Consider the following 15,956-nt stretch of genomic DNA (forward strand, 5'->3'; position numbering starts at 1 on the left):
ATTAATCCCTTCAATTGCATACCCTAAATCCTCACACTTTGCATCTTTATATTAAAGCAAGATTACCAATGAAGGAAAAAAAGAGGTTAATTAACCCTAACACTGCTTCTGTTATTGTTGGAGGGAGGGAGGGGAAAGAAAGAAGGAAGAAAGAAAGAAAGCAGAAGAGTCAAGTTGTTATCTCTAGTGTGGTTAAGAATCACTGAGCCTTGGGGTGCTACTGACAAGACTGGGGATGAGGGTTGACTTAGATTGGGTACTGCTAACAAGACCAGGGATAGTACTGCTTAGCATGCCATGATGGTTGACTTGGCTCAGGTACTGCTGACAAGACCAGGGATAGTACTGCTTAGCATGCCATGAGAGTTGCCCTGGGTGTAGGGCCTATATGTCTGTTTCGATGATTGCGCAGTAAAATCACGTGGGATGCTTGCGCTTGCAGTGGCTTTGTGCTGTGTGATTTTTTTGGTGTTAAGGTTAACAATAATATAACCCATTACTTGCTGTGTGAAGTGCATTTCTGTAATAATATTCATGCAATGTCACACTTAACGTTAACCTCTCCCACAGGTGTCGACTGCAGATGCAGTAACAAATTTTCTTTAATAATAAAAAAAATGTACTTATCAATTTGGAATCAGCTTGAATAATGCATTACAATGAGTACAAAGTAGACTAGTATAGGCTCAGTGGTTCTTGAGATAGCTCTTGATATTTTGAAAAAATGTCTCAAAACTTGGACCATAAAATATGAAAATTATGTTTAATTAACCCTCTATGGATGCTCTTTCCCCTCAAACACGGGACAAATTCAGTGTGATATAAAATTGGATCGGTTGAGCCCATATTTATTTGGTCGAGCTATGAGTTCTAAAATATTGGGCGAGGCGTGAGTCGAGTCCAATATTTTAAAACTCATAGCAAGACCAATAAATATTGGGTGTAAAGCATCCAATTTTATCATTATTATGTTTTGGATCCAATATTATCACAACTTGGATCCATCAAAACATAATAATGCATGATATTGCCCCCTTTGAACACTGAGGCTGGTTGCTTGATTGGTGTTTTGGTTTTATTTTTGTTGCCAGCTTTTCATTTGCTCAATTTTGTTATATATCATTTGCTTTTTATCTTTAACCATTTATTTTGCATGGTTGCACCATATTTTCCATTCACTCAGCACACTTCATGATCACTTTTCACTCAAGGCAGCCATTGATTTTAGCAGCATCACAAAGCAGCTATTTGTGATGGTGGATGCAGCAGTTATTATCTTGTTGAGTTGAACATGTTGACGTGTAAGTTATACCAGAGTACTGTCAAGCTTTTCCTCTTACTATTTTAATTTATGTTGCACTCTTTTTATATTGAACCCTATGGCCATTGCACAAAACATTAACCCTCTCCAGGCGGGGTGTCAACTGCAGACAACAAGTTTCAATTTTTCTTTATAAATTCAAATTTCAGAATTTTACATTTTCATTTACATTGTTCATATTTGGAATCAGCATGAAAAAGCCCTTCACATTTTAACAAAACATGAGTCCGAGATAATAGGTGTTGAATGTTATAATACAGTATTAACAAATTGCCAAATTGGTTCCCATAATAAAAACAATGACATTATTGCTTAATTAGAGAATAAAGCGCCGGTATCCACTATGATAAAAATATTGGCCAGCCCATCCATTATGACACGATATTGGACAGGCAAAAGACAAAATCCTATCTTTTATTCTCATTCTTATTCAGTTTTAATGTAATTTTTGTGAGAAAAACTGCCTTTTTTTCAGAAAAAAATAAAGTTACTTTTGTGAGGACATCCCTGTTGTTTTAAATGAACGAAACCATTACGAACATCTATGCCGCCGAATCTCGTTTTAATTCTCGCACATGTATTACGCGAACGCATTATCACACGATCATTGAGGAGCAACAAGTGTGCCGCCGTTCTGCGATGGCGACACGCGCCTGACTAATATCACTATCAACTATTGTGAGATATTATACACCAGAAAACCAATCAAATTACGTGAATTCTTTACAAGACGCACCCATTGAATAAGAATGTAATATAGATTACTTTTCTTATGTGAGGGAGAGTATTTTATCTATCATAATAACTTGTTGTGGTTTTACATTTTTTCATTATATACATAGTTTGTATTCATTTTCTGCATACCATTTTGAATAATTGAATTGATTCTGCATTTGGGCAATTCCAAGCATCATTCTGTAATGCGAAGTTTGCATATGGAAATTACTGAAAATGAGGGTGGTTTGGAAAAGTTGACTTACCAAAAATAGTTTCCATTATGCTATTCATCTACATGTTTGGCTGCTGCATCAAAAATAAATTCATATGCAAACTTCACATTGCAGAATGATGTGCTTGGATTGCCCATTTACCAAAATGTAATGGTCATATATCATATCTTTGATAGTGAGCTATTTATAATCACAGGTTTGTTGCCTTCATGCTATCGATTACCATATTGATCTAATAGGTGCCCTTTCCCTAATTCGTGCCCCTTTTCAATTCAACTTTCATTTTGTAATTTTAACTGACTTAAGCACATGTGCTGCTTATTAGGTATAATATGGTATTAAACCATTGATATGCAGCAGTTACATACACGTACCTTGTGACTTGAATTCCAGTGATCACAATTGCTAACCATGACTGATCTGCGTGATAATGGTTGCTCTCGCATTTGTACAAATTGGTAGGCCTACAATTGGATCACCCTGTGATGTTAATCTCTCTCAATCATTGTGCCTGCTAGTATGATACAAGTTACATAATGTTAACTCACAAACCTAACCCTATCACTATGTGAGAAAGTAATGTGTGCAATTTCATTTAAAATGAATTGCACTGTTTGGTGTCAAATCTGAGGGTAGTGGGACTTGAGATGCTTCCAGGAGCAACTTTAATCACCTGATGAGTAATCTAAAACTCAATGCCCTAATGAGATCATATCAAATCTGAGAGTAGTGGGACTTGAGATGCTTCCAGGAGCAACTTTAATCACCTGATGAGTAATCTAAAACTCAATGCCCTAATGAGATCATATCAAATCTGAGAGTAGTGGGACTTGAGATGCTTCCAGGAGCAACTTTAATCACCTGATGAGTAATCTAAAACTCAATGCCCTAATGAGATCATATCAAATCTGAGAGTAGTGGGACTTGAGATGCTTCCAGGAGCAACTTTAATCACCTGATGAGTAATCTAAAACTCAATGCCCTAATGAGATCATATCAAATCTGAGAGTAGTGGGACTTGAGATGCTTCCAGGAGCAACTTTAATCACCTGATGAGTAATCTAAAACTCAATGCCCTAATGAGATCATATCAAATCTGAGAGTAGTGGGACTTGAGATGCTTCCAGGAGCAACTTTAATCACCTGATGAGTAATCTAAAACTCAATGCCCTAATGAGATCATATCAAATCTGAGAGTAGTGGGACTTGAGATGCTTCCAGGAGCAACTTTAATCACCTGATGAGTAATCTAAAACTCAATGCCCTAATGAGATCATATCAAATCTGAGAGTAGTGGGACTTGAGATGCTTCCAGGAGCAACTTTAATCACCTGATGAGTAATCTAAAACTCAATGCCCTAATGAGATCATATCAAATCTGAGAGTAGTGGGACTTGAGATGCTTCCAGGAGCAACTTTAATCACCTGATGAGTAATCTAAAACTCAATGCCCTAATGAGATCATATCAAATCTGAGAGTAGTGGGACTTGAGATGCTTCCAGGAGCAACTTTAATCACCTGATGAGTAATCTAAAACTCAATGCCCTAATGAGATCATATCAAATCTGAGAGTAGTGGGACTTGAGATGCTTCCAGGAGCAACTTTAATCACCTGATGAGTAATCTAAAACTCAATGCCCTAATGAGATCATATCAAATCTGAGAGTAGTGGGACTTGAGATGCTTCCAGGAGCAACTTTAATCACCTGATGAGTAATCTAAAACTCAATGCCCTAATGAGATCATATCAAATCTGAGAGTAGTGGGACTTGAGATGCTTCCAGGAGCAACTTTAATCACCTGATGAGTAATCTAAAACTCAATGCCCTAATGAGTTTGTGGATTCCTGTGCAAGTGCAATTTCAAAATCTAATAATTGTGACCAGCTCCAACAAAACCCAGAACAAGTCGCCAGGCATGTATTTGAGTTATAGGCCTTTAAAGATGACAATCCCATTAAAAACAAATCAAATTTTGGAGTTCTTAATTTCATGGTATTTGACCTTGGGGCAGAGTGGACTTTCAAATCCTTGAAAGTACTTAAAGAGGTTTATTTAATCAATATTTGACAGTTGAATTATGATAATCCCTATTGAATCCTGTGTAAAGCAGGAAACTAATTAGCGCATTACACAGATTAGCAATTCGGCAGAAATATCAAAGTATCATTTACAAAATTATCCATATCTTGAAGAGTATTCATGCTATGTATATAATGTTGGTATCATTTTGAAGCTTATTGTTCTGTGCTTACATTTTTATTCAAATCATGAAATGTCAAAAATGTGACTTGTTCCTGGTTTTGTCAGAATGGGTCACAATTATGAAGCAGGCTGTCATTGCACATATGACTCACTTGCGCTCACATGGTGATATATGATAAAACTGCTTAATTTAGGCAAGCTATTTAAATTCCTTAACATTTTTAAGAGCAATTTAAATAAATACCAGCATATTCAGCAGTTGCAGTTTAAGCCAAAAGGTTCTGGATTTGCCATATTTAATCCTTGGGAAAATGGTAGTGGTTGGTCAAAATGAATAAACACTGATGGAGTTATGAGATTGTGTTGCATTGTGGGGACTGTTTTTGTGAATACAATATTTTGTGTGACAAGTTTTTGGTACAGCTGACCTATGACCTAAACAGGAAGTGAGTAATTCCGACATCGCTTATTACCCACAAAATTGAGTAGTTCTACAGTATATTGAGTGAAGTATCCATTACTTGGCCTATATGCTTGTAAGCATGGTAAAAAGCGATTAATAATTTATGTTGTCATCTACATGTATCCAGAGACAAGGATATGTAACCTAAAATCAGTTGTCTGAACTTTATCATTGGTAGTAGCACTCTGTAACAAGCTGTATGTGTTTCTTTTCAGAAAAAGGATTCCATGATGAAAAAGGTGGAGAAGTTACTCAGTGGGCGACATAATAAAGGACATAATTATTACTTTTCACTTAAAAATGTCTCATTTTGTGGATTCCATCCAGCTAGTAGCAGGTGAGTGTATCATCATCTATAGGTGCCATGTGTAGATGAGTACACCCCTACCCGGTCACGCATACAAAGTGAGATTTACACATAGTGCAAAACGAGGATAAACAAGACACTATGCATTAAGGCCAAGATCTTTGCATTTTCACATTAGATGTGAGGAGTATGCCTATATACCCCCTACAGTTTGTCCACTCTGAAGTACAAAGTGACGACGCTCGCATATACAGCGCCTAAACAGTGCGCAGTGCTGTGTCTCTGCTGAGGTATGTGTGCGTTCAAAGTCGACACAACATGTGCGTCCGCGTCGGTACTTTGTACTTCAGAGTAGACTGACTGTAGGCACCTCCTCGCTATGTCTTGCATATTAATTATAAAAATACCATAACATATTACATTGTACTTGACTGTCAGCTTAATGTTGTGGCTGTCACAATAACTGTTGCCATGACTTGTTTATAGATGACTAAAAGGAGGTTAACCAGATGAGTATTACTGGCAGAATTATCAGCCTCTAATTAAAGGTGAACCTCATTGAAAATAAAGTTATATATCAATGGAAAGCTTATGATATCAGGATATTAAAAATAATTTTTTCCGATTTTTTTGATGGCCAATAAAGCTGAAAAATTAAAAAATGAATGAATTTTTGGTCTTTTTAAGGCGCCCAAAAGCACCCAAATCAATCGTCTTTGACCTTGAGAATGCTCGTGGCGTAAGCTCAGGGTTCATGATCACGTGATCCTACTCGGAAACATGTAAACAAGACTTGCTTCCTGTACTTTGCAAGCTGCCCGGCAAGTCTGATTTTCACAATAAAGCTTGAAATGAGAAGAATCTTCAAGTTGCTGATTCCTTCTATATATATTAGAAATAATAGAATTATTGTCAACACGAAAATGTTCCGTAAATTTTTGACAAAATCAGTCATAACTGGCTGGGTATAACTGGGTAATTGAGTTTGAATTTCGTGCTGGGATCAATTCCATGCGCAAATGACGGCTCCCTACCGTATACCGTTCATGTCATGGACTGAATAAACATGATCGAATAACAAATTAAATAACTTGTTTGTGACATTCCCTATTCTTGATTCATTTAAAAATATCTGATTTTTAAAAATATCGTCTTGTAGTAATCAAAAAATTAATTTAAAAAACCGCCGATTTCATCAAATCCAGCCCATAAAGGTTTTCATATTATAGCGCATTAATGTAATACATTCTCCGGTACATTCTTTCCACACACAATCACGATTGAAAGAAACAGATACTTTATTATAAAATAAATACAATTTAGGCCTAGTAGACGTTATTTGATGGAAATCTGAAATCTGAATAAAATTAAAATATTGTCACTTGTGTCACGATTCTTTTAATGATACTACCATCAGTGTACTGAAAAAGTGAAACATTCATGTTTTATGGATTACCGAACACGATCGTAAATTGCTGCTATTATGCTGAAGAAATTACAGGCAGCATGATCAAGGTGGGCAAACACAGCGACTCGCTTCGTCTCTCCAGTAGCACAAGTTCAAGTTGCGCCGTGTTTCAGCAGATTTGATCAATCGTTCCCTTAATATATTTGGAACATCTACAGGAATAAATTTTGCTGATGAAGTAGCAATAAGTTGGTAATATCAGAATGTGAATATCAAATCGGTCATTTTGTCTGCAAGTACAGTACATTACAGTCGCGGATACGGAACACTCGGCGACTGAGTGAGTTCACCCGCCCGTATGTATCTACTGAGTTCGCCTATCATACATGACCGGTTGTAAAGTTAAAAATAATTTAAATTCCATTACATGTACTTTATTCTATTCCTTCATTTTCTCATTGTGATAAGTTCATCTCAACTTGGTGTGACGATCTGAACTGGTAGCACTAGCAGTTATTTTTTTTTTTTTCTTTTTCATTCCGGTTCTTCGGCGAATCTTCGCTCTTCGTGCTTTACTGTAATATTCTATGCATATCGTGGATGTCTTGGCCTATCCCAAATCACCCCGGCCAGCACTTTTCCCATTTTTTGATCCACACACTTTATTCAGGAACTTCATTCTTGATTTGATCATGATGTTTCCTTCATGTTATTCTTATTTTATTGAAGATATTTTTCATGTAAAGTAAGTTGGAAATGACTGAGTTCGTGCATTGACCCGATGCATGCCACGTACAGTAATGCATGGACATTGTGTTTACAATCAAACCCGGAAGTAACTGTGTGTCGCCGTGCTGACGTCATCATCGAGAGCGCCCAATTTGAGCGATTTCGTTTTGTAATTTAGGGGGGTACCAATATCCAATCTTTGCATGGAGATTATGTCTATCCTGGTGCGTTAGGCAAATAAAAAATATTCTTTTCTGCTTCCTGGCATCATAAGCTTTCCATTGATATATAACTTTATTTTCAATGAGGTTCACCTTTAAGAACTATTTTGAGTGGTTACAAAGGTGGGCTGTGTCATGTATTGAGCCAATCAGAGATGTGGTAAGAATAGTCAGAAAGGGTTTAATCCTAAAATTATAAAGATCTAAAAGAACTATTTTGATTGGTTACTCTGATGAATAATTAATCAGTTAGGGGCTCTGTAAGACAGACACAGTTCTAAAACATAGTCATAGTCTCCTGGAGATTTTTGTTCTATGAAATGTGAATTTTTGTAATAAAGTTGAACTTGGTGATCGGAATAATGTGTTCAAGGAGATTGAGATGGTTGCCACCGTAAGCAGTTTTGACTTTATATACACATTATAAATGGGTCATGTTGCTGAAAGTGCAGTAAAAAGAGGTGATACACTAAGTTGTGTGACAGAAATAGTGGGCGATTCCAGTCAAAACCCCATACACCCCCTATAAAGACATGTCCTTAATCTTCCATGGGAGTGTGAATTTCAAATGGAGTTACCTGAATAGATGATTCCATTTGAGATCTACACCCCTTGTGTGAAAGATTATGGTCATGTCTTCCATAGGGGTGTATGGATTTCAAGTGGAACAGTCCATTAACTTATTCATGTTGTTTTTTGTGATGGTTTCTCTTATTGCAGGTATTTTGCCTTCATAACCAAACATCCTACAGACAGACGTTTTGCCTGTCATGTTTTTGTAACCGAAGCAGGGGAATCAGCTAAACCAATGGTTGAAGCTATGGGGTAAGTAAATAAAGGAATCACAGGGGAATCGGCTAAACCAATAGTTGAAGCTATGGGGTAAGTTAATATAGGAATCACAGGGGAATCGGCTAAACCAATAGTTGAAGCTATGGGGTAAGTTAATATAGGAATCACAGGGGAATCGGCTAAACCAATAGTTGAAGCTATGGGGTAAGTTAATATAGGAATCACAGGGGAATCGGCTAAACCAATAGTTGAAGCTATGGGGTAAGTTAATATAGGAATCACAGGGGAATCGGCTAAACCAATAGTTGAAGCTATGGGGTAAGTTAATATAGGAATCACAGGGGAATCGGCTAAACCAATAGTTGAAGCTATGGGGTAAGTTAATAAAGGAATCACAGGGGAATCGGCTAAACCAATAGTTGAAGCTATGGGGTAAGTTAATAAAGGAATCACAGGGGAATCGGCTAAACCAATAGTTGAAGCTATGGGGTAAGTAAATAAAGGAATCACAGGGGAATCGGCTAAACCAATAGTTGAAGCTATGGGGTAAGTTAATAAAGGAATCACAGGGGAATCGGCTAAACCAATAGTTGAAGCTATGGGGTAAGTAAATAAAGGAATCAATAGTTGAAGCTATGGGGTAAGTAAATAAAGGAATCACAGGGGAATCGGCTAAACCAATGGTTGAAGCTATGGGGTAAGTAAATAAAGGAATCACAGGGGAATCGGCTAAACCAATAGTTGAAGCTATGGGGTAAGTTAATAAAGGAATCACAGGGGAATCGGCTAAACCAATAGTTGAAGCTATGGGGTAAGTTGATATAGGAATCACAGGGGAATCGGCTAAACCAATAGTTGAAGCTATGGGGTAAGTTAATAAAGGAATCACAGGGGAATCGGCTAAACCAATAGTTGAAGCTATGGGGTAAGTAAATAAAGGAATCACAGGGAATCAGCTAAACCAATAGTTGAAGCTATGGGGTAAGTAAATAAAGGAATCACAGGGGAATCGGCTAAACCAATAGTTGAAGCTATGGGGTAAGTAAATAAAGGAATCACAGGGGAATCGGCTAAACCAATAGTTGAAGCTATGGGGTAAGTAAATAAAGGAATCACAGGGGAATCGGCTAAACCAATAGTTGAAGCTATGGGGTAAGTTAATATAGGAATCACAGGGGAATCGGCTAAACCAATAGTTGAAGCTATGGGGTAAGTTAATAAAGGAATCACAGGGGAATCGGCTAAACCAATAGTTGAAGCTATGGGGTAAGTTAATAAAGGAATCACAGGGGAAGCGGCTAAACCAATAGCGGTAGCTACGGGGTAAGTAAATAAAGGAATCACAGGGAATCAGCTAAACCAATAGTTGAAGCTATGGGGTAAGTCAATAAAGGCATCAGAGGGGAATCGGCTAAACCAATAGTTGAAGCTATGGGGTAAGTAAATAAAGGAATCACAGGGGAAACGGCTAAACCAATGGTTGAAGCTATGGGGTAAGTAAATAAAGGAATCACAGGGGAATCGGCTAAACCAATAGTTGAAGCTATGGGGTAAGTTAATAAAGGAATCACAGGGGAATCGGCTAAACCAATAGTTGAAGCTATGGGGTAAGTTAATATAGGAATCACAGGGGAATCAGCTAAACCAATAGTTGAAGCTATGGAGTAAGTTAATATAGGAATCACAGGGGAATCGGCTAAACCAATAGTTGAAGCTATGGGGTAAGTAAATAAAGGAATCACAGGGGAATCAGCTAAACCAATAGTTGAAGCTATGGGGTAAGTAAATAAAGGAATCACTGGGGAATCGGCTAAACCAATAGTTGAAGCTATGGGGTAAGTTAATAAAGGAATCACAGGGGAATCGGCTAAACCAATAGTTGAAGCTATGGGGTAAGTAAATAAAGGAATCACAGGGGAATCGGCTAAACCAATAGTTGAAGCTATGGGGTAAGTAAATAAAGGAATCACAGGGGAATCGGCTAAACCAATAGTTGAAGCTATGGGGTAAGTTAATAAAGGAATCACAGGGGAATCGGCTAAACCAATAGTTGAAGCTATGGGGTAAGTTAATAAAGGAATCACAGGGGAATCGGCTAAACCAATAGTTGAAGCTATGGGGTAAGTAAATAAAGGAATCACAGGGAATAAGTAAACCAATAGTTGAAAGTAAGTTAATAAAGGAACAGGGGAATCAGCTAAACCAATAGTTGAAGCTATGGGGTAAGTTAATAAAAAAGGAATCACATAGTTGAAGGGAATCGGCTAAACCAATAGTTGAAGCTATGGGGTAAGTTAATAAAGGAATCACAGGGGAATCGGCTAAACCAATAGTTGAAGCTATGGGGTAAGTTAATAAAGGAATCACAGGGGAATCGGCTAAACCAATAGTTGAAGCTATGGGGTAAGTTAATAAAGGAATCACAGGGGAATCGGCTAAACCAATAGTTGAAGCTATGGGGTAAGTTAATAAAGGAATCACAGGGGAATCGGCTAAACCAATAGTTGAAGCTATGGGGTAAGTTAATATAGGAATCACAGGGGAATCGGCTAAACCAATAGTTGAAGCTATGGGGTAAGTAAATAAAGGAATCACAGGGGAATCGGCTAAACCAATAGTTGAAGCTATGGGGTAAGTTAATAAAGGAATCACAGGGGAATCGGCTAAACCAATAGTTGAAGCTATGGGGTAAGTAAATAAAGGAATCACAGGGGAATCAGCTAAACCAATAGTTGAAGCTATGGAGTAAGTTAATATAGGAATCACAGGGGAATCGGCTAAACCAATAGTTGAAGCTATGGGGTAAGTTAATAAAGGAATCACAGGGGAATCGGCTAAACCAATAGTTGAAGCTATGGGGTAAGTAAATAAAAGGAATCACAGGGGAATCAGCTAAACCAATAGTTGAAGCTATGGGGTAAGTAAATAAAGGAATCACAGGGGAATCAGCTAAACCAATAGTTGAAGCTATGGGGTAAGTTAATATAGGAATCACAGGGGAATCAGCTAAACCAATAATAGTTGAAGCTATAGGGGTAAGTAAATAAAGGAATCACAGGGAATCAGCTAAACCAATAGTTGAAGCTATGGGGTAAGTAAATAAAGGAATCACAGGGGAATCGGCTAAACCAATAGTTGAAGCTATGGGGTAAGTTAATATAGGAATCACAGGGGAATCGGCTAAACCAATAGTTGAAGCTATGGGGTAAGTTAATAAAGGAATCACAGGGGAATCGGATAAACCAATAGTTGAAGCTATGGGGTAAGTTAATAAAGGAATCACAGGGGAATCGGCTAAACCAATAGTTGAAGCTATGGGGTAAGTAAATAAAGGAATCACAGGGGAATCGGCTAAACCAATAGTTGAAGCTATGGGGTAAGTTAATAAAGGAATCACAGGGGAATCGGCTGAACCAATAGTTGAAGCTATGGGGTAAGTTAATAAAGGAATCACAGGGGAATCGGCTAAACCAATAGTTGAAGCTATGGGGTAAGTTAATATAGGAATCATAGGGGAATCGGCTAAACCAATAGTTGAAGCTATGGGGTAAGTAAATAAAGGAATCACAGGGGAATCGGCTAAACCAATAGTTGAAGCTATGGGGTAAGTAAATAAAGGAATCACAGGGGAATCGGCTAAACCAATAGTTGAAGCTATGGGGTAAGTTAATATAGGAATCACAGGGGAATCGGCTAAACCAATAGTTGAAGCTATGGGGTAAGTTAATATAGGAATCACAGGGGAATCGGCTAAACCAATAGTTGAAGCTATGGGGTAAGTTAATAAAGGAATCACAGGGGAATCGGCTAAACCAATAGTTGAAGCTATGGGGTAAGTTAATATAGGAATCACAGGGGAATCGGCTAAACCAATAGTTGAAGCTATGGGGTAAGTTAATATAGGAATCACAGGGGAATCGGCTAAACCAATAGTTGAAGCTATGGGGTAAGTTAATAAAGGAATCACAGGGGAATCGGCTAAACCAATAGTTGAAGCTATGGGGTAAGTAAATAAAAGGAACCACAAGGGAATCGGCTAAACCAATAGTTGAAGCTATGGGGTAAGTAAATAAAGGAATCACAGGGGAATCGGCTAAACCAATAGTTGAAGCTATGGGGTAAGTTAATATAGGAATCATAGGGGAATCGGCTAAACCAATAGTTGAAGCTATGGGGTAAGTTAATAAAGGAATCACAGGGGAATCAGCTAAACCAATAGTTGAAGCTATGGGGTAAGTTAATATAGGAATCACAGGGGAATCGGCTAAACCAATAGTTGAAGCTATGGGGTAAGTTAATATAGGAATCAGTAAACTAATAATAATACACCAACTGGCAAAGTTCAGTATTATCTCTTAATGAGGGCCAAGAGTTCCAAGAAGTGTGGGAGAGGAAAATGCTATACCTGGCACTCTTTGCTTGTACCATGTATTTTTAAATTCACATTCTTGAAATCTTTTGTGTAAATGAGAATGCGCATGAGACAGGTGATAGATTGATCGGGCCTCATGAATATGCGCAAAGGATAATTTTGATGCCCTGCCATTAAAGTTTTCTAGACATGAAATTGCAAGGCAATGGTATTCACAAAGGTCATTTAATTTAATACAGAATGATGAAGACTGAAGTGGCTGATATGCTTCACTCTAGCAGGGTGTAAGGCAATATGAGACAAATTATATATGTGAGGATCAGAAATAAATGATGCAAGCCCAAGAAATTATGATTTGAATGACTTTATGAGGACTCGGGCAAACTGACATATAATAAGGACTTAGCAGGGTTTGAACCCACAGGTCACACAACTACTCGTCCAGATGTTATACCCCTACACTACCCAAGTTCACAGATGGTACTTGGGTGATCCCACCTAGTCATGACTGCCTATTTGCCAATCGCACGGTCATATCAAAACGAGATTCTACCCGCAAAGTTTGCGTTGCATGTGCATATGCTTGTCAAACGCATGCTTCATTTGCCACATACACTTTGCAAAAACCTTCTGGCACGTTGCTAGAAAAGCGTGAGAAACACAAATGCACTTTTTGTGCATACGTGTGCAGGGAGGAGCTCGTTTTGGTAGCAAGATTGCGGATATGAGCAAAGGGTGAATACTAATTTGTGTCTTAGCAACCAGTTATATTTAATACATTTACAATATTGATTCATTTGTTGCTTTTCAAGGCTGCCTTCAGAAGATTTAGTTAACTTTTAGATTTTACCAAAGCTTGATTTTGATTGGTTACTCGGATGATTATATCATGTAATTAACCAATCATGGACACTCTTAAGGAATGTGGTAGTGTCCACATCATGTCTTTATCTTGTTAACGTTACTCTGCCTATTACTAGTAATAGTATTATACCATTTTCACCCTGATGCAGCAGTGAGATCAATGCACATTTCATTAGGTGCAGCTTGAAGTAGCTAGCAGATGCTCAAATCGCTGGTGTACGCACGCACACGCTTAAAGACTCTGCATAGATGCGTGCCATCACAGCCATCAGGGTGAAAAATATCGTAGTCTATAGATTGTGTGTTGGAATTGTAAAACTGTGGTATTCACAATATATTATTATGTAATGCAATGCATTCATATTATTTGGCGTTTTGTTTTTTCATTTTCAGGGCTGCCTTCAGACGATTTTACAGTGAGTTCTTAGATTTTACCAACCCAACTGAAGACATTTACATGGAATGATGTAAACCATTTACCAGCCTGCATGCAATGGATGAAATGGCAATAAAATATGCACCATGAGAGTTTTTGTCTTTAGTGGAAAGAAGAACAGGAACAAAGGATGAGCTTGACCACCATATTTTAGCATTATTTTATTATTATGTAAGGAATGGTTTCAAAACCCAGCTACTGGTTGACTGCCAGCACTTTATCAGAAATATGTTGTGGGTTTCTATTGTTCACAACAATGGAACACATACCTGTTCTGCCAGGGTGCTGGCAGTCAGCCGGTGGTTTGGTTTTGAAGCCATCTCTACCAGGTGAGTGGAAATATTCAGAAACTCATCTTGTTTTTTTTGTTAATTTGAACATGAAGTATTCAGTTTTGTCTGTAAACAGTTCTTACTTAAATGAGGATGGTCTGATTTCAACACATGCTATTCCCTTAATAGTTGAATGACCTTCACTGTCCACCTATATGGAATATCATGTGGGTATTTTATCCCCTTTGATATGTACATTTAAAGCTTCATAGAATACTGTGTGAGCAATAAGTAGGTTGATTCACTTGACACACAATTTGGCTTTAAATCTAAATAAAACAGATGAAATACTTTGCAAGGTCAATGTGAAAAATATTAGCTTTCTGCTGATCCTAAAATCCCTATTTTGATGGAGAAAGTGATATTAGGTTGTTGATCAGACATCCTTGATTATCTTGTGGGCTATAACCAACTGGTGTCTGAATTGGAAGCTTTACATTTTGCTATTATTGTTGCTATACAAGTTTCATTACATGTTTTATTTAGCCTTGGTTTGTGAGACATATTTATCATTTTGCCTTTTTATTATATTTTAAATATTGCAATTATTTATCACCTTGATTTTCAATTTATATTGTATAGTTATTATTTATTTTGACGTGTGCTAAGTTTTTAAACTTCACAAAATAATGGATTTTTATGCCATTTATAACACATAGCATCAGTCCCAGCCAGCTTATTTTCAATTTGTATTGTATAAGTTATTATTTATTTTGACGTGTGCTGAATTTAAACTTCGTTAAGAAATGGATTTTTATGCTATTTATAACATAGTCTTGGTCCCAGCCAACTTATTTTCAATTTGTATTGTCTAGTTATTATTATTTTGATTTTTCAGCTTCACCCCAAGAAATGGCTTTGTAGTCTTGATTATAGCCAGATTGTGCTCCTCCATCACTAAATATACCTGGAGTACGAGGTCTCTGATTGTTGCATTTTTAATCCTCAATTTTATGGAGCGCACATCAAAATGGAATGTAACTTCCAAGTTATGAAGTGCAAATAATTTATGCCAATTGAAAACATTTTTATATCCAGAAAGAGTCATTGGAAATTCATTTACCAATCAGCGATCATTATTTCACGAGTGTTGCCTGACATTTATTTAGTGAAGGGCTAGGCCAGAGACTATGAGTTGCAAGCCGGCTGGACCAGAGACTATGAGTCGCAAGCCGGCTGGGCCAGAGACTATGAGTCACAAGCCGGCTGGCCCAGAGACTGAGTCACAAACCGGCTGGGCCAGAGAATGAGTCACAAGCCGGCTGGCCCAGAGACTTGAGTCACAAACCGGCTGGGCCAGAGAATGAGTCGCAAGCCGGCTGGCCCAGAGACTTGAGTCACAAACCAGCTGGGCCAGAGACTGAGTCACAAACCGGCTGGGCCAGAGACTGAGTCACAAACCAGCTGGGCCAGAGACTGAGTCACAAACCGGCTGGGCCAGTTTCAGTGTTGAGAGATTGCTTCTTAAGAAGTAAAGTCACAATCGCTTGTTTCAAGCATGCCGAGCCATCAGGGAATCATTGGTAATTTTTATTATGAACGAAACATATATGTTA

General features: G+C 37.8%; 1 protein-coding gene across 1 annotated transcript in view; it reads left to right on the forward strand.

Annotated features, from left to right (window-relative positions):
• Positions 1-15,353, forward strand: part of LOC140166604 (uncharacterized) — a 32,840-nt gene extending 17,487 nt beyond the window's left edge. Inside the window, exons 10-12 of the mRNA XM_072190105.1 lie at positions 5,155-5,276; positions 8,325-8,429; positions 14,026-15,353. Coding sequence (XP_072046206.1) covers positions 5,155-5,276; positions 8,325-8,429; positions 14,026-14,098 — 300 coding nt within the window. The 3' untranslated portion in view covers positions 14,099-15,353. The remainder of the gene's footprint in view (positions 1-5,154; positions 5,277-8,324; positions 8,430-14,025) is intronic.
• The last annotated feature ends 603 nt before the right edge of the window (positions 15,354-15,956 follow it).

This window comes from Amphiura filiformis, chromosome 12 (genome assembly GCF_039555335.1).
Source record: "Amphiura filiformis chromosome 12, Afil_fr2py, whole genome shotgun sequence".
Classification (NCBI taxonomy): domain Eukaryota; kingdom Metazoa; phylum Echinodermata; class Ophiuroidea; order Amphilepidida; family Amphiuridae; genus Amphiura; species Amphiura filiformis.